The sequence below is a fragment of the Takifugu rubripes genome, chromosome 16 (genome assembly GCF_901000725.2).
Source record: "Takifugu rubripes chromosome 16, fTakRub1.2, whole genome shotgun sequence".
NCBI lineage: Eukaryota > Metazoa > Chordata > Actinopteri > Tetraodontiformes > Tetraodontidae > Takifugu > Takifugu rubripes.
Window position 1 is genome coordinate 11,941,421 of NC_042300.1, and position 27,224 is coordinate 11,968,644.

General features: G+C 48.5%; 3 protein-coding genes across 16 annotated transcripts in view; 1 reads left to right on the forward strand and 2 right to left on the reverse strand.

The window, feature by feature from the left end:
* otofa (otoferlin a) overlaps positions 1-14,715 on the forward strand; it is a 36,720-nt gene extending 22,005 nt beyond the window's left edge. The window contains exons 10-48 of one of the 13 annotated variants that reach the window (XM_029849668.1): positions 138-200; positions 274-358; positions 435-594; positions 735-921; positions 1,434-1,620; positions 1,933-2,156; positions 2,319-2,427; positions 2,553-2,739; positions 2,825-2,945; positions 3,023-3,123; positions 3,378-3,468; positions 3,756-3,872; positions 3,959-4,111; positions 4,220-4,412; positions 4,746-4,870; positions 4,957-5,091; positions 5,414-5,575; positions 5,827-5,898; positions 6,099-6,218; positions 6,302-6,463; positions 6,547-6,709; positions 6,990-7,156; positions 7,327-7,356; positions 7,456-7,584; positions 7,655-7,730; positions 7,973-8,118; positions 8,194-8,328; positions 8,409-8,546; positions 8,621-8,748; positions 8,825-8,995; positions 9,086-9,246; positions 9,312-9,454; positions 9,532-9,620; positions 9,830-9,928; positions 11,483-11,724; positions 11,793-11,971; positions 12,048-12,148; positions 12,346-12,533; positions 13,244-13,381. In XM_029849668.1, the coding sequence (XP_029705528.1) occupies positions 138-200; positions 274-358; positions 435-594; positions 735-921; positions 1,434-1,620; positions 1,933-2,156; positions 2,319-2,427; positions 2,553-2,739; positions 2,825-2,945; positions 3,023-3,123; positions 3,378-3,468; positions 3,756-3,872; positions 3,959-4,111; positions 4,220-4,412; positions 4,746-4,870; positions 4,957-5,091; positions 5,414-5,575; positions 5,827-5,898; positions 6,099-6,218; positions 6,302-6,463; positions 6,547-6,709; positions 6,990-7,156; positions 7,327-7,356; positions 7,456-7,584; positions 7,655-7,730; positions 7,973-8,118; positions 8,194-8,328; positions 8,409-8,546; positions 8,621-8,748; positions 8,825-8,995; positions 9,086-9,246; positions 9,312-9,454; positions 9,532-9,620; positions 9,830-9,928; positions 11,483-11,724; positions 11,793-11,971; positions 12,048-12,148; positions 12,346-12,526 (5,232 nt within the window). In that variant the 3' untranslated portion in view covers positions 12,527-12,533; positions 13,244-13,381. Of the gene's footprint in view, positions 1-137; positions 201-273; positions 359-434; positions 595-734; positions 922-1,433; positions 1,621-1,932; positions 2,157-2,318; positions 2,428-2,552; positions 2,740-2,824; positions 2,946-3,022; positions 3,124-3,377; positions 3,469-3,755; positions 3,873-3,958; positions 4,112-4,219; positions 4,413-4,745; positions 4,871-4,956; positions 5,092-5,413; positions 5,576-5,826; positions 5,899-6,098; positions 6,219-6,301; positions 6,464-6,546; positions 6,710-6,989; positions 7,157-7,326; positions 7,357-7,455; positions 7,585-7,654; positions 7,731-7,972; positions 8,119-8,193; positions 8,329-8,408; positions 8,547-8,620; positions 8,749-8,824; positions 8,996-9,085; positions 9,247-9,311; positions 9,455-9,531; positions 9,621-9,829; positions 9,929-10,165; positions 10,265-11,482; positions 11,725-11,792; positions 11,972-12,047; positions 12,149-12,345; positions 12,534-13,243 lie in introns of all 13 variants that reach the window. The other 12 variants (XM_029849670.1, XM_029849675.1, XM_029849679.1 and 9 more) reach the window with 12 other exon arrangements.
* Positions 14,710-18,071, reverse strand: drc1 (dynein regulatory complex subunit 1 homolog (Chlamydomonas)). 2 transcript variants are annotated; one of them, XM_029849681.1, is made up of 15 exons: positions 17,983-18,071; positions 17,810-17,876; positions 17,261-17,388; positions 16,985-17,168; positions 16,786-16,923; positions 16,632-16,718; positions 16,432-16,554; positions 16,234-16,361; positions 16,018-16,152; positions 15,637-15,943; positions 15,464-15,544; positions 15,313-15,396; positions 15,142-15,218; positions 14,925-15,068; positions 14,710-14,846 (listed from the first exon to the last, which is right to left on the reverse strand). In XM_029849681.1, the coding sequence occupies exons 1-15, from the start codon at positions 18,054-18,056 to the stop codon at positions 14,723-14,725; spliced, it is 1,881 nt and encodes a 626-aa protein (XP_029705541.1). In that variant the 5' UTR covers positions 18,057-18,071; the 3' UTR covers positions 14,710-14,722. The 2 variants fall into 2 exon arrangements, with proteins under 2 accessions (XP_029705541.1, XP_029705540.1); XM_029849680.1 differs by lacking the exons at positions 17,810-17,876; positions 17,983-18,071 and adding an exon at positions 17,543-17,701.
* A 3,744-nt stretch (positions 18,072-21,815) lies between these two features.
* On the reverse strand, positions 21,816-24,792 carry ostm1 (osteoclastogenesis associated transmembrane protein 1). The gene is made up of 6 exons (XM_003971885.3): positions 24,319-24,792; positions 23,971-24,085; positions 23,807-23,904; positions 23,628-23,738; positions 23,125-23,290; positions 21,816-22,683 (listed from the first exon to the last, which is right to left on the reverse strand). Exons 1-6 carry the CDS (start codon positions 24,760-24,762, stop codon positions 22,628-22,630), a joined length of 990 nt encoding a protein of 329 aa, XP_003971934.3. The 5' UTR covers positions 24,763-24,792; the 3' UTR covers positions 21,816-22,627.
* Positions 24,793-27,224: the final 2,432 nt, after the last annotated feature.

A 27,224-nucleotide genomic window follows, 5' to 3' on the forward strand; every position in this document is an offset into this window, starting at 1 on the left:
GGAGAAGCTAAACTAGACCCGTCTTTGTATATTTGCCTGTAAGATTGAGCGCTCTGAGCTGCAGTGTGAGCTAAAAGCTCAAGTCCAGGACTGTATCCAGTGTTGGGGGACCTCATCACAGTCTTTCCTCCCCGCAGTATTTCGTTTTTGACTTCCACATCCCTCCTGATGTCATGTTTGACAAGATCATCAAACTCTCGGTGAGTAGAAACAAAGCGGCATTTGACAGTTTAGGACTCCGAGTTTATTGTTTGATTTCAATGGATTCTTCAGGTGATCCACTCTAAAAATCTCCTCCGGAGCGGAACCCTGGTGGGAACCTTCAAGATGGATGTGGGCACTATTTACTCCCAGCCTGGTAAACCGCTGCAGCTCGCTTTTCTATGCCAATAACTGTTCACAGCCTGGTCCTGACTGGCTGATGCCTCTCCTAGAGCACCAGTTTTATCACAAGTGGGCCATCTTGTCCGACCCTGATGACATCACCGCCGGGTGTAAAGGTTACATCAAGTGTGACATCGCCGTGGTTGGAAAGGGCGACACTATCAAGACGCCACACAAGGCCAACGAGACCGACGAGGATGACATAGAAGGGTAATGGCTCCTTGGTTTAGGCAGAAAATAGAGGGAACATATAAAGCCATATGAATACAGTATACATTATAGACACAATGTAATGCTCTCTAGACTGGTCAGATAAAGCAGCAACCCCACTGGTTTGTGTCTGCGTGCAGAAACCTCCTGCTACCAGAGGGCATCCCTGCCGAGAGGCAGTGGGCCAAGTATCACGTGAGGATCTACCGCGCAGAGGGCCTCCCCAAGATGAACACCAGCATCATGGCTAACGTCAAGAAGGCCTTCATAGGAGAGAACAGAGACCTGGTGGACCCCTACGTTCAAGTGCATTTCTCCGGTCAGAAGGTAACTCTCTCCACTCCCTCGGGTCTCAGGTCTTATTACCCCTGAGCTGCTTGAGCGCGGCGAAGCTCTATTGTTTTAAAGGGGCAGCGTGCATTATTTAGTGGCATGAAAAATAGCTGCAAAATAAAAGCTAGACCTAATAAACGTGTTTGCTTTGACCCGTGAGGCCTGTACTTAACATCTGCGCCCTCCCCCCCGGCCTCCATTTATGAGACAGTAATTGAAGAGTCTGGCGAGGAGGCAGAAGGAGGATTCACAAACTTTCCAGATGCTCTCTGTGCCCTTACAGGGAGCCGCAAATACAGATTTTCTCTCGGATTCATTTACAGGCATTAAGAGTTGAAGAGCAACTAGAGAAGGGAAAAGATTTAAGTGGGTGCTTTAGGACATTTACAGCCATCCTGAATTTGTCTGAAATGTGCGTAGAAAAGCTCCTTAAAGCACGACATGTTGGCCCCCCCCTCAGTTATCTGTACTTCCTGTCATAATTTCATCCATCTGTGCGTCCGCAGGGGAAAACTTCGGTCCAGAAAAGCAGTTACGAACCCATCTGGAACGAGCAGGTGGTTTTCACCGAGCTCTTCCCGCCGCTGTGCAAGCGCGTCAAAGTCCAGATACGGGACTCGGACAAGGTCAACGATGTCGCCATCGGAACCCACTTCATCGACCTGCGGAAAATCTCGAACGACGGCGACAAAGGTGGATCCCATCACGTGCAGATTGTCTCTCTGTGATCCACCGCTGGCTGCACTTGCTAGCCTGTTTGCGTTGGTGCTAATTAGCGGTTGATCAATCGGCGCGGCCAACCCAGACGACCCTCTGCTAATGGTTCTCGGGATTTATTGGGTGACGTTCAAATTGATTTGAAATCAATACAGACGTCGGCAAATCTTACCTCAGAACCACTATGAATAATTCAGGGTATTTCAGGGAAACTACATGCACGTGTGGAATATTTTAAATATACATTGGCCTTTGCCACACTGGCTAACGAGACGTTATCTTCTCCAGGGTTCCTGCCCACCATGGGGCCAGCCTGGGTGAACATGTACGGCTCCACACGTCAGTACACTCTGATGGACGAGCACCAGGACCTGAACGAGGGCCTTGGGGAGGGCGTGTCCTTCAGGGCCCGTCTCCTGCTCTCCATAGCGGTGGAGATCCTGGACACCACCTCGCCTGAGATCGTGAGCACCACTGAAGTGCAGGTCGATGCCATCTCCAACATTTCAGAGGTGAGTGCTCCTCAGTCCAGACGCAGCAGGTTTTTGCTGTCTATTATACAGTTTTATTGTATATGGATGTGGGACATTTTCTGAATTTAGCTACCGAAAGCGTCAACAGGCTAAAATATAATCAGCTAGTTCAATCATTGTATCCTGACCTCTCTTCATCAGAGTGCCACTGGGAAAATAGAAGAGTTTTTTCTTTTCGGTTCCTTCCTGGAGGCCACCATGATCGACAGAAAAATTGGAGACAAAATGATAAGTTTTGAAATGACAATAGGTAAGCAAACTCAACATCTTCACCTCCTTAATATTGACCCGCGGTGCACAAGTTGACGGTGGGGGACGTGCGACAGAAAAAAAAGAAAAAAATCAATAGCTGCTACCTGGTCTGCTTGTCCACAGGTAACTATGGCAACCAGATAGATGGCGTAAGCAAGCCTTCGTCTGCGAAGAGCAAAAAGAAGGATGGAGAGAGTGACGAAGAGGAGAGCGAGCTCATTCAGAACTCCAGCGACGATGACGCAGACGAGGACGGGGACCTGGTGTCCGTCTCCTCCACTCCAGTGATGAAGCCCGTCATCACCGACAGGTCAGGGCTCAGGGTCAATTTTATGGTCAAAAAAAACAACTCGGACCTTGTCGTTCTGTCAGTTAAACGTCCCATCTGATCTCAGGAACTACTTCCACCTTCCCTACTTTGAAAAGAAACCGTGCGTCTACATCAGAAGCTGGTGGCAGGACCAACGGAGACGACTATACAACTCAAACATGATGGACAAGATCGCCGACAAGCTGGTGCGTGTACCGATGAGCGCGCCAACAGCAGATCGCCGTGCGCAGGGGTCAAATGATTTAACCGTATTTTCCAACAGGAGGAGGGTTTGAATGATGTGCAGGAGATTATTAAGACCGAGAAGGCCTTTCCAGAGCGCAGGCTCAGGGGAGTGCTGGAGGAGCTCAGCCTGGGCTGCAGGCAAGCTACACAACAACAATAATAACTCATTCTAGCCTGGTCGGTAAAGGGTTTTTATTTTTTATGGGATGTTTAATGCTTTTAAAACACTCTCGTGCTGCTCTCATCCGCAAAGAGCTAAAACAGTCAGTGTTTTCCCGACTCCATTTCCTTTTTTCCAAAATACAGATCACGGAAAATGGTCGGATAAATATTTGAACAGGCGCTTTTCACCCTTTCTCATTTTCTCCTGTGTGTTTTCTGGCCGCTTCTAGTCAGTTTGTGGCTCTGGCAAACAAAGACGTGAACCTGGCAGGACGGACCAAACTGGATCGAGAGCGGCTCAAGACATGCATGAGGGAGATGGTACGATTAGTGCACATGGAGAATAAACAGCACCAGAGTGTGCGCGTGTGTGTGTGTGTGTGTGTGTGTGTGTGAGTGAGAGAGAGGGTCCCAATTAACAAATAAAGACACTGGAGTCCCATGAAAGGGGACAGTGGGGAAATGAGTTTTCTCTCTTGCCTCTTGCAAAACATTTGCAACCTGTAACGGTTTCATGTCTCCTCTGTTTAATATGATGGGTCCACATGAGTCATTTTTAAAGATGCTTCAGGACTTCAGGACTCGTCTCAATGAACCATCTCTTGCAGGACAGTATGGGCCTGCAGGCGCGGCAGACCCGGACCCAGGTGAAGAAGAACACAGTCAGGGACAAACTGAAGCTGGGCCAGAACTTCCTGCAAAAGCTGCGGTTCCTCGCCGATGAGGTGCAAAGGGCAGGATTAACGGGGTTCGTATGGAAACTCCGCTGAAAGGTGAGCGCTGATCATTCCTGCGTTTCAAATGTGTCCAGCCTCAACACGGCATCCCAGACCTGTTCATCTGGATGCTGAGCAACAACAAGCGCATCGCCTACGCTCGCGTTCCCTCCAAAGACGTCCTCTACTCTGCGGTGGATGAAGAAAAAGGAAAAGACTGCAGCAAAGTCAAGGCAGTCTTCCTGAAGGTAAGGCCACACGCTCCTCCGATCTTCTCCTATTGAACCAAGGAACAAGGATGACTTGCTGTGTATTTGCTGACGCACTCAGTCGCCCCTCATAATTTGTGTTGCCAGCTGCCTGGGAAGAAGGGATTTGGACCTGCGGGCTGGACAGTCCAGGCTAAGCTGGAGCTCTACCTGTGGCTCGGCCTCACTAAGCAAAAGAAAGACTTCCTCAACGGGCTGCCCAACGGTTTTGAGGAACTCAAAGCAGCTAAAATGGGTCCCAGTTCTGACTCCAGCCCCCCAGTCAGTCTCGTCTACAACAGTGAGTTGGAAGCAAACGTCGGCGTCCACGCTGGTCCTTCATTGATCCATTTATTGATCCCGTTTTCCAAAACGTCGTTGACTGATAATAGCAGGATTAACGCCGAGTGCTTATGCAAAGATCAATAGGCAGCATCACAGAAGCTGCTAAAGGGGATTTCTTAACTTCAGTCTCATTAAACCTGACTTCAGTTCATTAACCTCAGAAACTTTTCAAGCCTTTTCATCAACACAGCAGTGGTCGGTTTTGGTGGATGCCAACAACATGCACGTAACGTGACACGTGTGTGTGTGTGTGTGTGTGTGTGTGTGTGTGTGTGTGTGTGGGTGACAGTGAAGCAGGTATTCCAGCTGAGAGCACACATGTACCAGGCCCGCAGCCTGTTTGCTGCTGACAGCAGTGGCCTTTCCGATCCCTTCGCTAGGGTCTTCTTCTCCACACACAGTCAGGTTACTGAGGTAGGTGTGTGTGTGTGTGTCTGTGTGTGTATATTTGCATATGACTGCACTGTTATTGAGTAATATGTGTGTGTGTTTGTCTGCAGGTCCTGAGTGAGACGCTCTGCCCAACGTGGGACCAGCTGCTGGTGTTTGATGATGTCGAGCTGTTCGGCGAGGCGTCTGAGCTGCGAGACGACCCGCCCATCATCGTGGTGGAAATCTATGACCAGGACACTGTGGTATGATCTCCATCTGTGTGTGAATCTAAAAAACAATGAAGCTTTCAAACACGATTGGACATCCACTAATAAGAATGCTCTACCTCTCCTTCCCTCATGTTCTGTCCATCCATATTTGTTTCACTCCACTCTGTCTTTGCTCATACTACTCTGGCTAAATAGAGTGTGAAATATCTTGTTTGTCACATACCCAGAATTTCTATTTAACGTCTTCATCAATACTGCCCCCAAGTGGCCATTGTGTACATTGCACCCCCCCACTCACCCATACCTTATCCCCGTCCCCTGCCTCGAATGCCTGCTTTCTCAATGCTGTGTCCAGGGCAAAGCAGAGTTCATTGGTCGGACCTTTGCAAAACCTCTGGTGAAGATGTGCGATGAGCACTACGGGCCCCCGAGGTTCCCCCCGCAGCTGGAGTACTATCAGGTTTACAGAGGAAACAGCACTGCAGGGGAGCTGCTGGCCGCCTTTGAGCTGCTGCAGGTAACATTTGCAAGATCACACAGTTGAAGTATTGAATGACAGCATCTGATGCCAAAACAGTTATCAGGGTGTTCTAAGAAAGGCTATAAATTAAATTCCTTTCAGTCTGTTTTTGCTCATTTCATGTAAAACTCAGGCTTCATTTGCTTCCCTGTCATCTTATTCTTCCCATTGTTACACATTTATATTTCCTGATACTGCATCCACAACGGCTCTTTCTCCTCCGTCTTGCCCCATCCTGCTGCATACAGATTCCTTACAATTCTGAGGAGATCAGGCGCGCTCTGATTGCCGTCCATAACTTTGCTGTCCCTCAAATAAAGGTGCTCTCTTCTTTCCTTCTTCATTCTACATTTTCCCCCGTTGTTGTGGTTATTGTCAGGTTGCTTCATTCCTCTCCACGCGACATCAGCATCGATTGCCTCTGAAAAAATATACATCACCAAAAAAAACAACACAGAAAATGTGTATTTACTGCATAAATAGAAGCACTGCAAACGTTTGTGCCCTGTACGTTTGCTAGATTGGTCAGGGAGGCAGGGCCGAACTTCCGCCCCTGGAAGGATCAACAGACACCGAGCACGGGCCCATCCTGCCCGTCCCCTTGGGCATCAGACCTGTTCTGAGCCGCTACCGCATTGAGGTGGGACTTCCACATCCATCAGCTTGTTTTTGTTTTTTTAATTTGGAGCTTTTTTCCCATCATGGTGTTTTTCCGCTCTGCAGGTTTTGTTCTGGGGCTTAAGGGACCTGAAGAGGATTAATTTAGCTCAGGTGGATCGACCGCGAGTGGATATAGAGTGTGCAGGGAAAGGCGTGCAGTCAGTCGTCATCCAAAACTACAAGAAAAACCCGAACTTCAGCACGCTGGTTAAATGGTTTGAAGTGGTAATTGTCTAGTGTCTACAGATTCCAACCGTGGCAACATTTGAAGAACCGTATCTGTGCTGAATCGAAGTTCTTGTCCCCAGGACCTGCCTGAAAACGAGCTCCTCCACCCTCCGCTGAACATCCGGGTGGTTGACTGCAGAGCGTTCGGCCGTTACATCCTGGTGGGCTCGCACGCGGTCTCCAGCCTGCGGCGTTTCATCTACACCACCCCGGACAAGAGCTCCAACAACTGGGCCACAGCAGGTGAAAGATTCAGCTCGGCTTTAACGTGTGTTTACAAGTGTGTCCCGGAAGAACCGGCCAGAATTCTCTACAGATCTCTACGGATCTCTACATCTTCCTCACTGTGTTCATGCTGTCTGACGGGTTTTTATTCTTCACTAACTTTTCAAATTTCCTTGCTTGCCCTTCTGGCCTCATCTTTTCCTCCGTCTGCTCCTTTTCTCCCCCTTCTTCCGCACGTCTTTGGTTGCCTCGCTCGCCCCTGCTGCCCGCTGTCTTTGCCCATTCGGCCCGACTGCAGCTAAGCTAATGAATGGCTACATGGTCCTCTCCAACGGCGGCACGCAGCCTCTCTCCTCACCCAGCGTCTCCTCCCACACCCTTTCTCGCCCCTCAGGTGACATCATCGTCAACATGGACTCGGAGCCGTCGATTCGAAAGATGGACACGGTCGTCAAGTTAGACGCCGTGAGTTTGAGGGGGGATTGTATGCGGTGAAAATAGTGTATTGCTGGATGTCCAGTCCTCTTTCCCTGCTTTTGTTTATGTGCCACTCCTGCCTGCATTGCCAATGTGTGTGTGTGTGTGTGTGTATTAATTACTGTGCTGTTTTGTGGTGCCCCCCCCCCCCATCAAAGACATCTGATGCTGTTGTAAAAGTGGACATGGTGAGTACTTGTGCAGACATTCAGCAATACAAAGAAAAGTGAAGCAGCGTCTGCATATGAGGGCAAAACTCTGAGAATCACCAAACTGTCTCTCCACAGACCGATGAGAACGACAAGAAGAAGAATAAAAAGAAAAAGAAGGGATGTGTGGAGGAAGACGAGGAGCCAGACGAAAGACTGCTGGACTGGTGGTCAAAATATTTTGCCTCCATAGAGACGCTGAAAGAGGTGATTCTTGCGCGGTTTTGTGCGAGTTTCAGGATCTTCCGATTCAAACCGGTGAGTGTTTTTTTTTCAGAAACTCCGGGCTCAGGAGGCGGCTCAGGCTGAGGCGGACGACAGAGAGGAGCTGGAAATAGCTGCAGAGATGGCAGGTATTCCTCACCAGACCATTGTCTTTCTTTCATCAGTACAGATTTTACAGTGTCCATTCTTGCAGTCCTGTGACTTCATCCATCCTGGACCTTCCATCCCTTACCTGTGCACATAAATACATGTTCTATGGTCCTTTCTTTGTACACATCCTGATTTCATGTTGATCACGTGTGTCGTGCACCTCGTCCTCGTCCTCATCCTCCACCAACCATCTCTTGTTTCACTCACCTCCTCCAATCAGATGTCAAACCTGACGACCTTCTTCCAAAAGGCTCCAAGACCAAAGAAAAGTACAAGGACAAGAAGGGCGCGAAGGACAGGCGGAAAGGTCAGGCTGTGGACGGAGCAGAGAAACAGCCCGGGAAAAGAAGAGTGGACGAGATGGTGGTACGTCAGTCGACGCCCCGTTTGAAACGCTGGCGAATGAAACGCATGCCGATGGAAACACGTGCTGGTGTGCAGGTGTACAACAAAGAGCTGGAGAGCGAGTACGGAAACTTTGAGGACTGGCTCCACACCTTCAACCTGTTCAGAGGGAAAGCCGGGGACGACGACGAGCACGCTCTGGACGACGACAGGATTGTCGGAAGGTTCAAGGTCCGGTGGGGAGGGGAAGGCATCGAGGGGCAGAATTTTGAGAAAAGGAAGTTAAAGAGTTCTCTTTTCTTGCGACACAGGGTTCCTTATGTATGTATAAGCTACCGCTGTCCGAAGAGATCACCAGAGATGTGGGATTTGACCCAAACATGGGAATGTTCCAGAGCATTCCGCACAACGACCCAATCAACGTCCTCGTCCGTGTCTACGTGGTCCGGGTGAGTCGCCGCATGGTTCCACATATCGGATCCAACGTTTTCAGCGGCTGAATCTCTTCATTCCTCCACCTCAGGCGACAGATCTTCATCCCGCAGATATCAACGGGAAGGCGGATCCATATGTCGTGATCAAGTTGGGGAAATCGGACATCAGAGACAAAGAAAACTACATCTCGAAGCAGCTGAACCCCGTGTTCGGAAAGTACGAGCAGAGGGGAGATTTTCCGTGATCGGAGCACCTTTTAGCAAACCCCAACCAAACATCGCTCCTTTCCCAGATCGTTCGACATTGAGGCCACCTTCCCCATGGAGTCCATGCTAACGGTGTCAGTGTATGACTGGGACCTGGTGGGCACCGACGATCTGATCGGCGAGACAAAGATCGACTTGGAAAATCGCTTCTACAGCAAATACAGAGCCACCTGTGGCATTTCCTCCTCCTACTCGCTGTCAGCATCATTTTACAGGCCTTCGATGTCACCATGGCACCATATTAAAACCCCAGGAACCCCAAATTTAATTGTTTTCTTTTATTCCAGCCATGGATACAATATTTGGCGGGACCCTATGAAACCCAGTCAGATCCTGGTGAAGCTTTGCAAGGAAGGGAAGATCGACGGACCACATTATGGACCGGGTGGAAGAGTAAAGGTGGCGAATCGAGTCTTCCTGGGACCAACGGAGATCGAGGATGAAAACGGTAACCCGGCTACGCTCCTGCTGGATATTTGACCTCCGAACTGCACACCTGTGTCCATATTTCAGGCCTAAAGAAGCAGACTGAGGAACACCTGGCTCTGACCGCGGTCAAACACTGGGAGGAGATCCCTCGGGTGGGCTGCAAGCTCGTCCCCGAACACGTGGAGACCAGACCGCTGCTGAACCCCGACAAACCCGGCATCGAACAGGTGAGACCGCACGCTCTTCTTCTTCACCATCAGGAGACGGGGGCGCGGTGTGACTCCTCTTCCATGCGCACCAACAGGGACGCATCGAGATGTGGGTGGACATGTTTCCGATGGACATGCCCGCCCCCGGACCCGCGATCGACATATCACCTCGAAAACCAAAGAGGTGAGTTTAGAAGGACAGAAAGGAAGATACCAATCCCACAATATGCATTTTTAATTGCACTTTAGTGTTTTTTCCAGCGAGTTAATTAGTTTTATCCGCTGGGCAAATGATGGTGAGTGTGTTGGTGCGTTGGTGCTGTATTAACTGTCAAATCTACAGGAAGTGCAACTGTGTATGTGCTATGACTTCCCTCCTCCTCCCGTCACCAGATATGAGCTCAGGGTGATTATTTGGAATACAGACGAAGTAATACTGGAGGACGATGATTACTTCACTGGGGAAAAGTCCAGTGACATATTTGTCAGGGGGTAGGTACAGCGGGACGCGGCGACCGAGCCTCGTCCCGTGGGTGTCGCGTGAAATTTAATTTTTTTTTTGCAGTTAACCTTTTTGTTTTGTTTTGTTTTGTTTCCATTTTTTTTCCTGTGTGTGTTTCTCGTCTGTCCGCGTGCGTGTGTGTGTGTGTGCGTGTGCTGTTTCTCCTGTCCGTCCGTCTGTCTGTCGTCGTCTCTCTCTCCTCTGGTCAATGCTCTGCTGTTGTCTAGCTTTGAGCTTCGTGTTATTATTTGGAACACTGATGACGTAATTCTAGAAGACGATGCTTTCATGACAGGAGAGAAGATGTCTGACATCTATGTCAGGGGGTAAACACACGATTCCATCGCATGGCTCGTACAGATGCCTCCCGCCCCTCCGTCTGTCTGTCTGTCTGTCTGTCTGGCCTCGCCATGCTGCATGAAACACCCCCCCGCTTGTCCCAACATCTTCAAGCAGCATGCTGGAGTTCGCTGCCAGTCAGCAGCTTTTCGGGATCAAACCACAATGGTTTGACTCTAATGCCAAAATGATCAACCTTTAAACGGGAAAGCTGGCGTCGAGGTTTGTGCTTTGATTGGCCTTGTTGGGGAACCAAGACCCCCTTTAAATGTTACTTTGGAGCCTTTTGCATGAGCATAATGAAGGATGATGCACGACGCTGCAGCAGGCGTCTGATGTTTTTTCAGCAAAACATCGTAACTTTGCAGCTTCGATACCGAGCCTTGTTCACAATGGACATTTTAACGCAGCAGCCTGACCTTTAACTACCATCTAAAATAATCCCATAATTAGTAAGGAAGGAATTACTATTTTGTAATGTTCTGCAGTATTGCAGCGATCCCATCCAGGAGCAGCTGTGGTAATATAAATAAATCCAACTCTTAAAGTGTCTCGGATAAAAAGGTTCGGAATTTGACATTTTCTCTCTCTGCATTTTCGATCAGTGGTGCCTCCTTGATGCTTGAGTGAAGAATCCAGATCTAAATCCTACCACAGAATTAAGAAGTGGTTATAATTTGGCCTGTCTTATCTTAAACTGTCATAAGGTCCAGATTTGTCCAAATCTCTCATCTGAATTCATCCTTTCACCTCAGTTCAAAGCCAGTCTCATTGTGAAAAAGCTCTGTCTGACGTAACCTGAGCTCGCAGGCTCCCATCCTTTCGTCCGTATCCAGTCCCTTTGTTATTGGGGACATTTTAACCCTGTTTCCCTCCCAGATTCATGCGGTGTGTTTGCATGGCTGCGAGAAAAATAGTGTGAAACTCCCAACATCCAATCAGAGGTTTCACCAACTTATTCTGATTGGGTTTTGTGGAGCCACATTACGGGCCGACTGATCAGTAATCATCTCTCTTGTCACAGCCTGGTATGTGTCCATTGTGCTCGTTCGGACCCAATTGAAATCCAACAATTAACACAAAACTAAAGTTTTCCGTGTTAATACTGTGGAACTGCATGGCTGACAATATCCTGTCCAATCGTCATCCCCCATACCTCCCGCTGGACAGTGGACCTAATCTGGACCACACTGTCCTGTTCACAGATGGCTCAAGGGTCAGCAGGAGGACAAGCAGGACACAGACGTGCACTATCATTCCCTCACCGGAGAGGGCAACTTTAACTGGCGCTTCGTCTTCCCCTTTGATTATCTCATGGCGGAGGAAAAGATCGTGATCTCTAAGAAAGAGTCCATGTTCTCCTGGGATGAGACCGAGTACAAGATCCCTCCCCGCCTCACGATGCAGGTCTGGGACGCCGACCACTTCTCCGCCGACGACTTCCTGGGTAAGAACCTGAAATTTCAGTAAGACCTTGTGTCGGAGCTGACTCCCCTGAACGTGTCCCGGGCGCAGGCGCAATCGAGTTGGACCTAAACCGATTCCCTCGCGGGGCCAAGACGGCCAAGCAGTGCTCCCTGGCTATGATCCGAAACGAGCAGGAGCTTCCCACCATCTCTATCTTCAAACAGAAGAGGGTCAAGGGCTGGTGGCCGTTCGTGTCCCGCGATGAGAACGACGAGATGGAGCTGACGGTAAGCACGGGGCCGAGCAGCGGTCGCCGCGTGGGAATAGAACCCTGACGCGTGAGTGTGTGTTGGATCCCTGCAGGGCAAAGTGGAGGCTGAGCTTCATCTGGTGACGGCAGAGGAGGCCGAGAAAAGCCCAGTCGGGCTGGGACGGAATGAGCCCGATCCCCTGGAGAAGCCGAAGTAAGAGGTTTTACTGATATTGTTGAGTCGCCACGGCGACTGGTGGTGAGCTGTTATTGTGGCCTCTTGCGCCCACCGTTGAACAACCTTCCCGCCACCCCCACTCCTCATTTCTGTGTGATTCCTGTTTCTCCCTGTTTTGACTTTCATTTGCATCCCCTGCTTTCTTCTCCCCTCTCTGCCTCCCGTCCTCAAAGTCGCCCGGACACCAGTCTCATGTGGTTTCTGAGCCCTCTCAAGTCCATTCGTTACTTCATCTGGCACAACTACCGCTGGCTCATCCTGAAGGTCCTGGGGCTGCTTCTGCTGCTGCTCCTGCTGGGCCTCTTCCTCTACTCAATCCCCGGCTACCTGGTCAAGAAGATTCTGGGGGCCTGAAGTGCCGGTAGCCTTCCGCCCCCTCTTCTCGCCATCCCCGCTTCTCTATTTAACCCCTCAGCTCCGGGGACTCTTCTTACTCGCTGACTTCCTGTTTTTTTCCCCATTTCCATCCACATCTGTCTCTCCTCTGTTGCCTTAACTGTGATCACGGTGCTTTTTGTCACGAAGCACCATTTCACACTCATATTGGTGGAAAAAGTGAGTGTTTCCCATCACATCCGCTCCGTTCATGCCCGTCACTCATCTCCACACGAGCTCCTGGTGTCACAGCAGACGTGAAATAATCCCCGGATAGTTATATTGTCAAAAGACGTCTAGCAAGGATTCCTAGAGCACATTTCTGATCAATTCTGGCCTTGCTTCTGTGAAAATTGTTGGGGAAAAGTCCAAAAATGACACCCTCAAAATACTTCTAATAATAGGGAGAGACCTCACCATTTATTTCATGTCGACAAAGACTAAAGGAAAATACCTTCAAATCTCTTCATGGCTGTTTGACACCAACAAACAAAAGTGGAGACCCATCAGCCCTGCGAGCTGGCGACCGCTGATTCATGCGTCCATTCTGACTTCATTAATGAGATGAATTTATTGACGCCTCTGCTCCTCTGGTGTTCCCAGCATGCTGCTGGTGTACTAACTGCCGACCTCTTCTTCTCTCCCTCTCATACCCGTCTTGTCCCCCCTCCGCCGCCTCTGTTTCTCTCCCTCCAGTCGCCCAGACACCACCTTCCTCTGGTTCCTGAGCCCGCTGAAAGCCATCCGCTACCTGGTGTGCAACCGCTACAAGTGGCTGATCATCAAGATCGTGCTGGCGCTGCTGCTGCTCATCATGTTGGGCCTCTTCCTCTACAGCATGCCGGGATACCTGGTCAAGAAGATGCTGGGCGCCTGAGGGGGGGGGGGGGGGGTGGAGGATGGATGGTTTGAAAGAGTCAGTCCGTCACCTACGGGAAGTCAGAGAGGAAGTCACAGCTCTCCACATCAAGCCTCCATCCTGGTTTGTCAGATCCAAACCCCCATCCTTGACCCCCACCCCCCCACCCTCCCTTCACCCCCAGTGTGCTGTCATTTGTCACAACCTCTCGCTTGTAAACGTTGGCGTGATCGAGGTGTGCATGGAGGGTCACTGCAATGCGTTCAAATCTTTCCCGTGTGCTGTAAATTCAGGCAAATAATGAACAAATGGTGAAACATTTTGCTGTCACCCCCCCATAAGCACTATATGAACATCTGAGAGACTCTTTACTGATAGTATTTATTATTTGTAAATACATTTACAATACATTACATTATTATGTCTGTATTTCTGTTTTCCTTTCTTGTCTGTCGCCTCATTAAGCACCAACTTTTAGATTTGTTAATAAGAGCAACAGGGTGACACCTTGTCATGTATTTAGTTTATATAGTGCTTAGAACATAAGGGTGGTTGAATAAAATGTTGCATTCTTTTAAATGCAATCTTTGCACAATAATGAATAATAACCAGGCAATAAATATCTATTTTTCTCTAGCGATCTTTATCGAGGCCCAGAACAAGACGGATTGAAAAGAGGAAGTTCTTTTTCAGAGACAAATGACAAAAGTTGCTACAGGGTTGAGTTGTTATGCAGTGTTAAATGTTGATTTCTGGGCTTTTTACCCCCGCAGACGCTATTCACAAAAAAATGTTTTGCGCTGTTGACGTACAGGACGCGCCCGAGTCCTGCTACCACATCCTGTTTTCACTTGCTTCGTTATAACCCTGCTGATGAGTAAATAATAACGAGACGCCGTCAAACCTCCTGAGCCACAAGCGTTCGGGGGGGGCAACGCCGCCCTCAGATGTCAGCGAACGCGTGGGTCTGCATGCATCATTGTGATATCTGACCGCAGAGGTCGTGTGTGTTGGCATGACCGTCTTCCCCGACCAACACCGGCCCGATCGTCGCTGTCATCACCTCTACAGATCCAGCAGGGCTCCTGGGGTCCAGGCCAGGTGGATCCACCCAGCATCTTAACCGTGTCTGACCCTGACCCTGACCCTGACCCTGACCCTGACCCTACCCGCCGTCGCGTTCCCTGTGATGACGTGTTTCCCCCCGTTCACCGTGCTTGTTTTTACGAAGACCTTGTGTTGAAATGCGTGCACTATTTGTTAATTTATTTGGCCTACTTAATGAAAATAAAGCGAATTCTGCTGAAAACACGCTTTTATCCCATTTTATTTCCTACTTGGGAGGTGAGAGACTCGTGCAGCAACGTCCGCAGCTCCGCGTTCTGCCGCTCCAGGCTCCGCGTCTCGGTGAGGAGCACGCCAATGTCCGTCAGCGTCGCACTGGGAAGACAGGAAACGGAAGATCAGTGCACGGCTGAGCCTGTCCTGTCCTTCCTGACAGCGTCCGCGTGTACTCACTGATATTGTGTTAGTTCTTTCACTGCCGCGTCCCAAAATCCCAGCTTCTCCTTGGGCACGGCCTTGCCGATGGTCCCCCAAAAGCCTGGATCCTCTGTGGGATCCTTGTGAGAAGAGCTGGGTTGTAGGTGGGCTGATTTCTCCCTTAAATCAAAGAAACGTGTTATTACTTCACCGAAGATAAAGTAACCACATTTGCTGGTGCTGCAGGTCCTACCTGGACGTCATGATGTGCTCGAGGAAACATTTTACCGAAGACGCCAGCTGTTGAGAATCAGCGGGCTCGTAGCTGGCCTGCCAACGGGCAACGACACCAATGACACGTGAGAGCCGGCAGAGGAGCTTGTTACCATGACGCCCCCCTCCCCCTCCCCCTCCCCCTCCTCACCTCAGTCCGCGCTCTCTGGTGGCGTTTATACTTTGACAAGAAACTGGCGATTTTGGGCAAATCCTCCTCATCCAGTTTAAAGCACTGGAAGAGAAAACGGACGGTCAGTTTGAGCCGAGTCTGGGCGCCGCTCCGCGCCAAAATAACTCACTTGGAAGAGGGAGCAGAGCTTCTCGCAGGCCGAGTCCAGCGGATCCAGCTGCTTCGGAGGCTCATCGTCCAGCTGAAATCCCTGGGTGGAAGAGGAATTTCCATGATAAGTGAACACAAACCTCACACCACCTTTCTCTCTGCAAGAATCGGGCTCGTTCCCGGGCTTCTCACCGCCTCGTCGCACAGCTGCGACACGGCCTCTAACCATATTTCCTTGTTCAACGCCGCTTGGCCCTCGTCTTCGGCCTCCGATGTCGGCCCGTCCGAGGCGCCCGGTGCCAGGCCGTGAACCTTGGTACCCTGCTTTTCCCTCTGGGAAGCAGCAGAGCGCACCACCGGAGGCTTTTCCTTGGCCAGCCCGAGCTCCTTGCGGATCAAGGCGTCGAGAGCCGAAGCCCTCTCAAAAACCTGCTTCAGCTCTTCTTCCAACGCAGAACGAACCTTTGCGGCTTTCTGGGCCTCCATGTCTGCGGAGCGCCTGGGCGAATGGAGGAGGGTCAGAGGACAGAATGAGACCGGCGAGACGGGAGCAGCTGGACTCTTCGGGCTTACTTCACTTTCTTTTGTATGCGCTCATATTGTTGGACGTTGCGCTTCAAGTCGTCCAGGAGACTGTTGTTGTTCTTCTTCATCTCTTTGGCCACGCTGCTGTACTGGGATAAAAGCTTCTTCAGCTCCATCTGCAGACTGAAAAATGGGGGTGGTGACCTACAGAACCCTGTGCGGCCGTGGTGTGTATTTATGATGGGGGAAGGTCCTCGGACTTACCTGTTGGTCCTCCTCATCATATTTTCCAGTTTGGACTTGTTCTTTATTGAGTCGTCCTCTTCCTTTATTTGCTTGAGCTTCGCGGCCGTTGTGGTCGCCTTCACCATTTGGTGCCGTCTCTGCTGAGTCTGCAAACGCAGGAATCCCACGACCACCATTCTAGTCTGGCGACTGAGCACGGTCACTCACAAGACCCACCTGATACTTTGCGTTCTCCTCTATCTCCTGGAGGTTGGTCGTGTCCGCCGTCTCCAGGATTTGTTTATCCAGTGCGACTTCGTGCTGCTCCACTTTTTCCCTCCTCTTTGCCAGCAGCTCAAGCTGCCAATAGACCAACCAACACTTTAATACGAAGGCTCACAACCTGCGTCACATAGACATGAGTCAGAGGTTCCGACCTCTTTGTTTAAGATTTTCTTCATGCTTTCGTCCCATTCAGTCTTGTCTCGTGTGAGCAGGACCTCATGCTCCTGCTGGTAAATATCCTATAACACAATGGCTGATTAGTAACACAATACAAACACGTGGGCACGGATCCATGCGCCGCCGTACGCTTATCTGGGCTAGCTCCTCCCTGTAGGCGTTCACCAAGGTTGTCATCTGGCCTTGAATCCTCTCGATCATGAGGTCCAGATCCTCTCTCTGCTTTCTCAAGTCCTTGACGAAGTGATCGTCCGTGACCTTCAGGTCCTGGTGAAATCCTCATTATTAGCGTTTGAATCATCACTTAAATCTCAGCCGGCCCAGTTACCTTTTGCAGCTGCTTTATGAGCTTTTTCTTATCGTTGAGGAATTCATCGCAGAGCTCCTTCTGGCTGGCCAGGATTGCCTGCAGGTCCTGAGGGGTCAGGTTCTCCGTCGGTACTGACCAGGAGCTGCTGATCTCTTCGAACTTTGCCTGGCTGGACTGCGCCTCATTCTCCAGCTGCTCCAACCTGAGGCCGAGCGGACAAGCACGGACGCCAACAAATGAGGAGAATGAACCAGAGGGGAAGAGCCGGAGTCCACCAGAGCTTTGTGAGATCACCTCTTCCTCTGGGTGTCCATCAGCTCTTTCCTTCGCTGCACCTCTTTGGCATCGGCTGCAGCCTGGGTGTCGGTCACTAACCTCGTCAGACGCGTCCGCAGGTTGGGGATTCTTTGAGGGTCGACAGACTGGAATAAACACGACGTATGAAGTCAGCAACACACACAGTACTGAGTTTATGCAAGTAAACGCTGCTGTCCGTCGCCAGAAAAAAGGTGCATCAGCTTGATTCATTTCCTTCAGCGTCCATGGCGATGATCCTTTCTGTTGTCGGTGCCTCACCTTGTCCGAACTTCCTGTTTCTTTCTCCTGTCGCCGTTGGAGGTTCGAGCAGTTTAATAGAGCCTTGGACGGCTGCGATATGCTATGTTGCTTTGATTCAAAGCTTCTTTGACCATTGATCCTGGTAGCATATTTTGTGACCATGTGAAAGCTTTTCCTGTTCATCCCATATATCCCAGTACATATATGTCACTCACCGCCCACGCAACACGCACGCACAAAGCGATCAGTTGCTTTTCATGCAGACAGAATAATAAAAACTTAAACCGTTTTGCTGTCCTTCACGCTCTCGTCTTTGACCTTTGACTCCTCATCATCTCGCTGAAGGGGGACCCTGAAAATGTCAGACATAATAAGATAAACGTAGCAGCCTGAGGCTGCGGCGTCGGTGAAAGTTACATTGTGTGCATGTAGCGACGCGCAGGCGCTTGCACAGTTACCCGGGTTGAGCATCGCCCTTTTCGGACGCCTGCAGAGCTGCAGATGCATCTTGACGGACCTCTTCTTTTTCCATAGCGTATATGCTGATCGTGCGGGTCTTGACAGTGCTCAGTCTTGTTATTTGAGTTTTAAGGAGACGCCACGGGTCCGTGTGTTGTTTGGGTAAGCGTTGCTATGGATACAGGAGTCGAATGAGACACAAGCGACCGGAACCAACAGCGAATATCAGCGTGAATGTGGAAGTGAATCATTACAAATGATCAACCCAGCAACCGCAGGCCATGCTTCAGCGAGATGATTTAACATCTCGGCTATGCGTCGAAACATAAGGATTTAGAGGAGGAATTAGTGCTGATTCTTGAACAAACCCAAACCGAGAACAGAACTTTCGTCGCCCCAAAACGCGACTCGGTGCTGCCACCCAACGGTGCAAACGGTTACTGCACCCGTCGCATGGTCGCCCTCAATTATCAAAATAAAAAAGTAGAACTTCCTTGTATCATATTTCCTATATTTCCTTATATCAATCCCTCGTCACAGATAAGCCTAAATGGCAACCAATATTCAAACGGTTTGATTTGTTAAAATATAGTACAGTTGTATTGTCACGCTTTCAGATTCAAATAGTCGCTAATCACCACATCGACAGTCGCACTTCAAGCAGCAAAACTAACGCAAGGTAACACAAACTAACGCAAGGTAACACAAAAACCAAACTAACGTAAGGTGAAATCAAACTGCTTCGGGTTTCAACCGCTGGGTATCCCAAAGCATTGGCACAGGTTCGGGCACCGGCTGGGGGCGCTATTGCACTGCGTTTTTAACCAGCATCTTTGGCAAGTGGCACGTTTTGGACCTAACACATGGACAGAGCAGCTGTGGTCCACACACATGCAAGCACGCGCGCACACCCAAACCCAAACCCACACACACACACACACACACACATACAAATTATTAATGTCTTCTCAAGCTGCAGGCTCTCTGGGTGTCCACATATACTAACACATGCATGGGTCAGATGTTCCTGCCCTCTAAAGTGTGCCCCCCATCACACACACACACACACACACACACACAAACTTCCTGCCCGCTGTGGCCCTCGGGCTCACCCTCTCAACCCACAGGGAGCCTCTCTCTCTTCTGGCCTCAAGTGGCCTTAGTTGCTGCTGAGCCGGTCGGCCAGCAAAGGTTTCTGACATATGATCCAGCATCTGTGATGTCACCAACAGCTGACTTGTCATAAGACCCTTCGGGTGGGGGCTAACGGGGAAAGGTCTTATTTTCAACAGACCCTTAGCTGGAACGCTGAGTGCTTTCGCATCAAGCCACTGAGACTAGAAAATAAATGAGCTTCGAGAGTGATTCTATAATCTATCATAATACCATAATCTTGGGATTGACAGACTTTGACCCCACTCACAGGTGTATAATACAGCCCATTCACTCTGCATATGCACCCTGACAGAGGTGTGTGTGTCCGCTAATTCCTTCTTCCAGGGGCATATGTTTACTCCTTGTTCAACAAAGCATCATATTCATTGCTCCGGGGGTTGAGAGGTGCAAAATCTAAGCCTGACCTTCAGCCAGTTAACTAACTGACAGCTTAGGGTATTTAGGAAGGAGGGGGGTTGCATAACAGCTGATGTTCTGACTAACTAATTCTTAATATTTCCATAACGAAGGGGAAATTTGCTGCTTAGCAACCTGCGACGAAGCGCTGAGGTATTTGTTCCAGGGGAGGCTGCGATGGAGTCAAAGAGGATGAGTGAAAGTTCCGTTTTACCCGGAGGATTACAGAAGCTTTTAATCCCACGCGAGGCATCGCCGACACCGCTTTTCTGCTGCAAACCAGCACCGGTGGCTGTGAGGCCTTTTCAACAACCAAAGAGGAGATTTATGAGCGCAGTGTTTCAGTCTTGAAGACAGCGGATCCTTATTTTGGCCATTTCTATAAGTCTTTGGCCTTTTTCCCACCTGTGATATCGCTTTATAGATAAAATCAGACAGAGAAGCATCTGGGAAACGATCAAAAGCGCTTCTCCTGGTTTATTAAATATGAAATCCACTGCAAAAAGGACCTTTTTTGCCATTGGTGGATGTATTTATCCAAAGTAAATGTAAATTCAGTGTGGCCCAATGTGGCACGGATGCATATGTCCATACATCATTGTGTAAAAAAAACCAACCCAAAACATAGTTTAAATCAAGTTTAGTACTATTGAAATTGAACTGAAAGCAAAATGATCCGCAATCTGTGTAACTGGGCCAACCTGCGTAAACAACAACAAAGATGAATCAGAAACTCTGGTCTGCACGTTATTTACCATGAAGCACAAGTTGCTCGTCGACCTGCATGCGCCTTAAATCGACATTCGCGATGGTTTCGAACCCTTTTTCCTTCCCCGCTCATAATCCAGCCAGACGTCACCGGGCAGAGGCAGCTGTCACCATCGGGAATATCAGTCGGCTTACAAAATCTAAACAAACATAAACCTTCACATTGGCAGGAGAATTATTCCCGAAGTCATTTTTCTTATCAAGGCTCTTTGTGAGTGGATTAGGTGAACAATAATTATGTGTGGCATTAGGCCGTGATTACTGCGGGATCGGATTTCTATTTTTTTTCCCTCCCAAATTCAACGAGAGCCTCAACCAGCTGTCCTCATTCTTTACCTTATTTCCTCGATGTTCTGGCGGTGCTTCGTGCCATCACTTCAGTCTCCTGCAGCCTTTCTTCTCCCTGTGTTATTATGTGGGATAAAGGCCCTGAAGGCCCATTTCTGGAAGTCTTTGACTTCTACGCCTCAACACTTCAAAGCACATGTAGTGCAACATGTCCACACGTATCCAGAAAGCTATTTACTAATTACTGCACATTAATTTGCTGCATCTGAGGATCAATTTGTGGTGTTTTCATCGGTGGGAGTCATCTGAAGGTGTGACATATAAATCCACTTGTTCAATTGGCTCCATATCTGACTTAAGCAGACATAACATGGATCCTTTAAACACTTAACGAAGGTCGAATCGTCCGCTGATTTTCTTCTTAATCTGAAAGAGCAGAACTGAAGTCTGAGCCCTGTTAAGGTTCAAATGGCTCCTAATTTACCTGAGCTACTTATCCAGATTTTATTTAACTTTTTTTACACACCTCTTCATAGCATTAGACTTTTTTTTGTGCCTAATGTGTCCAAATCACATTAGGCACAACCATCCTGGGTTTGGAGTTTATTCCAGTTAACTAAGACACGGCGACTCCTGTTTAATGTCTCAACAGCATCTTTTAAATGAAATCAGCCATTTGCTCATTCATATTTCGCTTTGCCGGCATTTCCGTCCCGATTTAAGACCCTGCGGAGGGGGCTTAACGGTAATTATGGTTGCACATGAGCTGCTCAGCGCATGGAGGCGTGCAGCAGTGCACATGCAGGCCTCCTTTTGGGTTTGGTGGGTCATATGACCCGGCATTTGTGTAATGCTCTTTAGACCCACAGTGGCTGCACTCCACAAGACCAAAAAGCCAAAAGGAGTTTAACGGATGTGTTGCTGCGATTATTCGGCCAAGTATCTTTATCCCACATTTAGATTAGCTGCTAATGAGGGAGGGAAAAGCCTCGCTGAAACGCGGGGCCACATCGCCGGAGCACCGGGGGCCAAGCCCGTGTGAAGAAACAGCTTTAATGCAGCGGGGACTTATCACACATCGCGGAGCTGCGGCCGCAGCGAAGGTGCTGGTTTGGGAAAAGGAGGGGAAAAAATGGTCAGAAAAACAGATTTGGACATTTTCCCCAATAGACCGGGAGAAGATCTTTTCAGAAAAGGGCAGAAGAAGCATAAATAACATTGTTTTAATGTCTACATTCAAATCACTTGTCGCACTCCATACAACAGCAAATGTTCCATGATATCATAAATGACTGGAATTTGTCTTTTTCCTTCTTCTGAAAAGCAGTAAGGTATGAAGATCTTTTCATTTCATCATGTTAGATTTTAATCACACACACCAATTACTGATGATGGCAAAAAAAAAAAAAAAAGATTTTATCATCTGGGGCAGCTGGAAACAAGATCACGACCAAAAAAAAAGTGAGGAAAAAAAAAAAACACCGAGTGGAAAACAGAGAAGACTGCAGCTAAAATGCTGGAGTGCTCTTACATTATATGCATTGTGTCTTTTTTCCTCTCCCCTTACAGCAGATACATGTTACCACTAATGGACATCAAGTGGTTTCCTTTTGTAGCTTTTGGGGACACACATGAGACACAGGAAACCCATTTCTCAACCCATAATTAGGACAAGAGAGCACTCTGCTCACCCTTTCTGGTAACATCCAGTGACCTGAAGATTGGTAATGAGTTGAAATAGAAGAAGCGCCAGAAGAACATCAGTGGATCACCCAGTAAATAAAACACCTGATGGTGGAATTGGAAAGTTGGACGCGCGGCGATGAAAGTGCTTCAGTTTCCTGCATGTGAGAAACATCCGTGCACCTCCAGGAAGCCACCGATTTGTGTCTTTATTTTTTTTTTTTTACAAACCCTCAGAGAACTCTGACGGGATCGGCGGCGCCGACGTTGCTCCTCTAGGGACCCAGTGAAATCTTCGACCTTGTAACGTCCGTTCTGCTCCGGTTCTCCTCCTCAGCTCAGTTTATCCTGGATGTTCATCAGAGTGTTGTAGGACTTGGCCCGTTTGGCTGCAGCGACATTTAAATGGAAATATGTTACAAAGCACTCTGGGAAATATCCTAAAAACACACAGCAGAACTGTCACACCAAAGCATGAATCCCATTCTCTCGGAATCCTGCAGCAGAAAATAAGCTCCGATGAATCTTAGAATGAAGCTAAAGCTGCTGCAGGCTAGCATGAAGACGGAATAATCCCTGAAGTTCAATAGCACGTGCATCTGTCTCAGGACAGGTGAAGATTCTACGAAGGTGGAAACTTCGGTCCTCTGTTTTCCAATATCCATAACAAATAAAACAGCAGCAAATAAATGCTCCTATAGGATGCACGCTTGCTTTGCAACCACCTAAAAACAGGCAAACTTCAAAACCAAACGCAGCAAAGAAAGACCCCAACCCTCAAAAACCAAATCTCTTCCTGTGACAATGGATGAATCAAGCTGGTTACTCACGGTGTATGAGCTTGCGTTTCTTTTGTTCTGAGTGAAGGAAGCTGCTCAAGTAGAAGATGACGGGCAGAAAGAGCATGAAGCTGGACACGGCGATGACTGGCACCGTCTCCGCACGGGGGACGGAACAGTTGAAGCTTGTGCTCCAGAGTCTGTGCGTCGTGTTCATCTGGAAGGAAACGCCACAAACGTCATTCAGCCCTCAGATACCATCGGCCACGCGGGGATAACGAGCACGGTCCCTGAACTTCCTTCATTTCCGGGTCAGGACATCAGATTCAGAGACCAAAACAGCTCGTCATAAGCTGCTCTTGGGCACCACTAGCTTTTAGATCCCACTCAAGAGTGATGGAACATTATTTCATGATGTTTTGGAAGAGATTTACCCAGCCGTCGTAAGGAGGAATCCTTCCTTGTACATCTTAAAACACACTCCTGCAGACTCTAAATCCCATTGATAAATCGGTCTAATTGATTTTGCAGCTCATTACAGTGATTCTTCATACCGAATCCTCCATGTCGATACACACAGCCTGACTCTTGTCCAGCCGGTTGTACAGCTTGTTCAGTTCTCCGTAGATGCCCTTACAGCTTTTGCACAGTTCTGTCTGGTTGTCCTGGAGAGAAATATACGGTTAATATAAACACATCAGGCACAAGGGGCGCTGTCAGAGTTCTTATCTACCTGTTGATTCTTCTCAAAGCAGGTGAGTGTCTGGTTGAGGGTTGCCAGGAAGACCAGCGTGTCATTGGTCAGACTCCGGTATCCTGTCGTGATGCATCCTGCACAAGAAATGAGGTAAAACCCATGTTTCAGAGGAAATGGCGCTTATCTGCTCAGGCTCTCACTGTCACAGTTGGACTGGGTCCAGATGTCACTCAGGCTGTTGTAGAGCAGATCGAGCAGCATCAGTCGATCACTGTGCAGCAGAATCTCCTTGCAGCTTTCGTTGCCAGGGCCAGTCTGGAGACACATTCACACTTTATTAGCCACCTCACAGGTTTGCGGTGCTTTCACGGCCGCGGAAAGAAAGTCAAACGGCCGAATTGGCATTTCCTCATATTTGGCCACCAACATCACGGGATCCCCGATCATGAGACACATCAGCCGACAACAGAGTGAGGCTTGGGCTACTCCAGGAGAATGGAGGCCGCTTACGAAATCAGAGGAAAGGACTTGTTTTTTCGGTAACATACCTTGTCTGAGATGTTCACGTAAATGTCTCCGAGGCTGCCGTAGGCCGAGAAACAGTTCTGACACACTTTAACGGGTCGCGCAGCGGGTACAAAGCAGTCGATAGAAGCGACATAGCGCTGTCCGAAAATGCCAAGCAAATTACGGCAGTAGACGCTGATCTCCTGGTCCTCAGGTAACAAAGACAGGAGGTTTAACGCTAACACGGAGTCGGTGTTTACTTTAAACGCAGTCGAGTTGGACGCGGCAGCGGGAGGATTCAAAGAAATTCCTTCCAGTTTGTCAGCTGCAGCAAAATCAGTCGGGTTTAATCCGTCACTGCACACGGCGACGTAAATATTTGATATTAAAGTTAGCGAAAAAGTAAAGACCGAAACGCTTTTAGGGAAAGACATGGTCAAACGACGTATTCCCGAAACTGTTTTACTTTCTTTCCTGACAACCATTATTTCCGGGTTTCCATCGTCATGGTATCATATGACCGCGCGTAGTCTCGCGAGATCACGTCGTTCCGACATAAGAATCTTGATCCTAAAATAACATTAAACTCTAATAGTAAAAGTTACTGTCGTCTAAATTGAATACATTCATTTATCATCTATATCACAATGCTTGATTTTAAGGGTTTTATGTTTGTACCTTTTGTAAAATCTTTTGTTTGTTTGTGAGTAGTGTGTAACTGCGTGCGCGCCTGGCAGAGATATCCACTGCCACCGTGCAATTTTTCACTGTGCGCTCAGCTCGTAGCAAATAATTATAGAGTCAATATAAACGATTTGGGCTCCCATCCTGATTGTGATAATTGTGAAAAACCTCCTCGAATCAAGCAACCACAGTCAATGGCCGTTAATGTGAAATTAGTGGCTCTTGATAAGTTGCAGGCCGCATCAATTCCGCAGTCATCAAAGCCTAATGAAAATGGGGGGAGCGAGAGCGCGCGGCATTAGCGGCCTATTCTGCTGCCTGTGCTCCACTCCGGTGGTAAATATGGATTCTGGCCTTTAATGCTCCTCTCAATGCACATACGGCAGCAGCAGCTCATTAACTCCTCTCCTGACCAGGGTTCACCTAATTGTTCAGATGTTCACCACTCATTTATTATTCTCTAGTGTGGCTCTCAGAAAGAAGACATGATTACAGCCCAAACCATCAAGGCTCACACATTTATCTTTATGCATGATAAAATGCCATTAGCATGCTAGCCTATGGTGCGCAGCATGTACTACAGAAGTTTACACCGTCTGCATGGACCACGTTATGCACAAACTTCTGAAACTTGCCCTTTGCTAATCAGTAGAGCACGAAGTAAAACCGGCGTTTCATTACTATTAGAGATGGCCATCATTGTCAGACGCATGAAATCGTCTTCATTAGCATGTGATAGAGAAGCCTGGGGGGGAGAAATCACTAATTAGACCTACAAATTAGATGAGGGCAACGATGAGAGCCCTTCAGGAGCCTTTGGTAAGACTGCATGATAAGCCTGGCATACAAAATAATGAAAGTGGTAAAAAGGAAGCCTATTTCTGAGGAAGAGAATTGATTATCGGACATTAACACCACATGGAGATATATTTTTTTTAAAATTAAAATTCTCATTAAGGTGTATCTCCAAAGACTATACGTCATATGATCTTAACTAACACATATCAGCCTTCTGTCCAGCAGTAAAGTGATTATTTCGTCCCCTGGATTAGGCACTTAAAAGTGGGGAAATACAATGAACAATGAGAAAGTTTAAGGAAGTTTTTTAAACACATTTACCTGGGGAAAGTGTTGGGGTTACTTCCATCTTGTTTTTTAACAAAACGATTAATTGATTTAAAAACCTTTCCACCATAGCTGTCACATAAAAACAGCATAAGGTAAATGTGGGCCATCTTTTACCAGTAAATTGTGTTTATTCACTAGTGTCGCTTAAATAACTTGTGTGTTTGAGGAGTCTTTTCAGTCCTTGAGAAAGGCTCTAACTGGACAATCACAAAAGGGGTTAACTCAAACAGTCCAGCTTTAAACTTGGCTCTTGGCGTGGGGAGAGAAAATAGCTGTAAAGTTATGCAGAAGTTATTCTTCATCCTTCGGGCCGTCCCTAATCCTCCAAAAACCTCATTCTTTCATCAGAGAACTGTGCCTCCTTTCTTGTTCACCCCTCTCTATACAACATAAAGTCAGACTGCATTTAATGGTTATGTCGGGATGGGAGCGGGGCTTTCTTCTTCCCCCTTTCTCCAGAATATTGCCCTTTTCGTCGTGTGAGTCTCCCAACCCGCGGGGACACCCATATTCTTCCAGCCGCGTCTGACTCGAATCACAAACTAACCCTGATTTTCATCACTTTGCTGGGAAATGCTTGGAGTGATAATAGAGATTTCGCTTTCATTTTATACGCTTGACTTGGTTATTGTTGCTTTTCTCCTCTCCCGTGATTTCCCCCTTTTCCAGGGATTAGCCCTGACTTTGCCCCCAATACTGGCCGCCGAAGTGCCCCTGAGCCCCACGTCAACAATTGGTTCATATCAAGGCACTTTTGCACTCTTGAAAAATGGGGGCGAAAGAGAACTTCTAATGAAAGAAACTGATGCTTTTCAGATTCACAGCACCCCTCACCCCCGAGAAAAGGTTTTCCAAGAACCGCCACATTGATTACGTTGATGAGGACGATGGCAGCGATCATCTGACTGCCACAGTGAAGCTGAGGAGAATGGCCGATTTATTTAATATTTTCAGCCCCGTGGCTCCTAACTGGACGCACCAAAAGTTTGCAACGCGGGATGGAGACATTTGCCGTCTTCCCGGATCAGACATCTCTGTGGCGCTGTGAGAAGTTAATCGTTGTTGACGGTGGGTTGTGCACCCTTCCACAGGCGGCAGAGCTGGGATCTCTCCTGGAAAGCCTGATCTGTGCTCA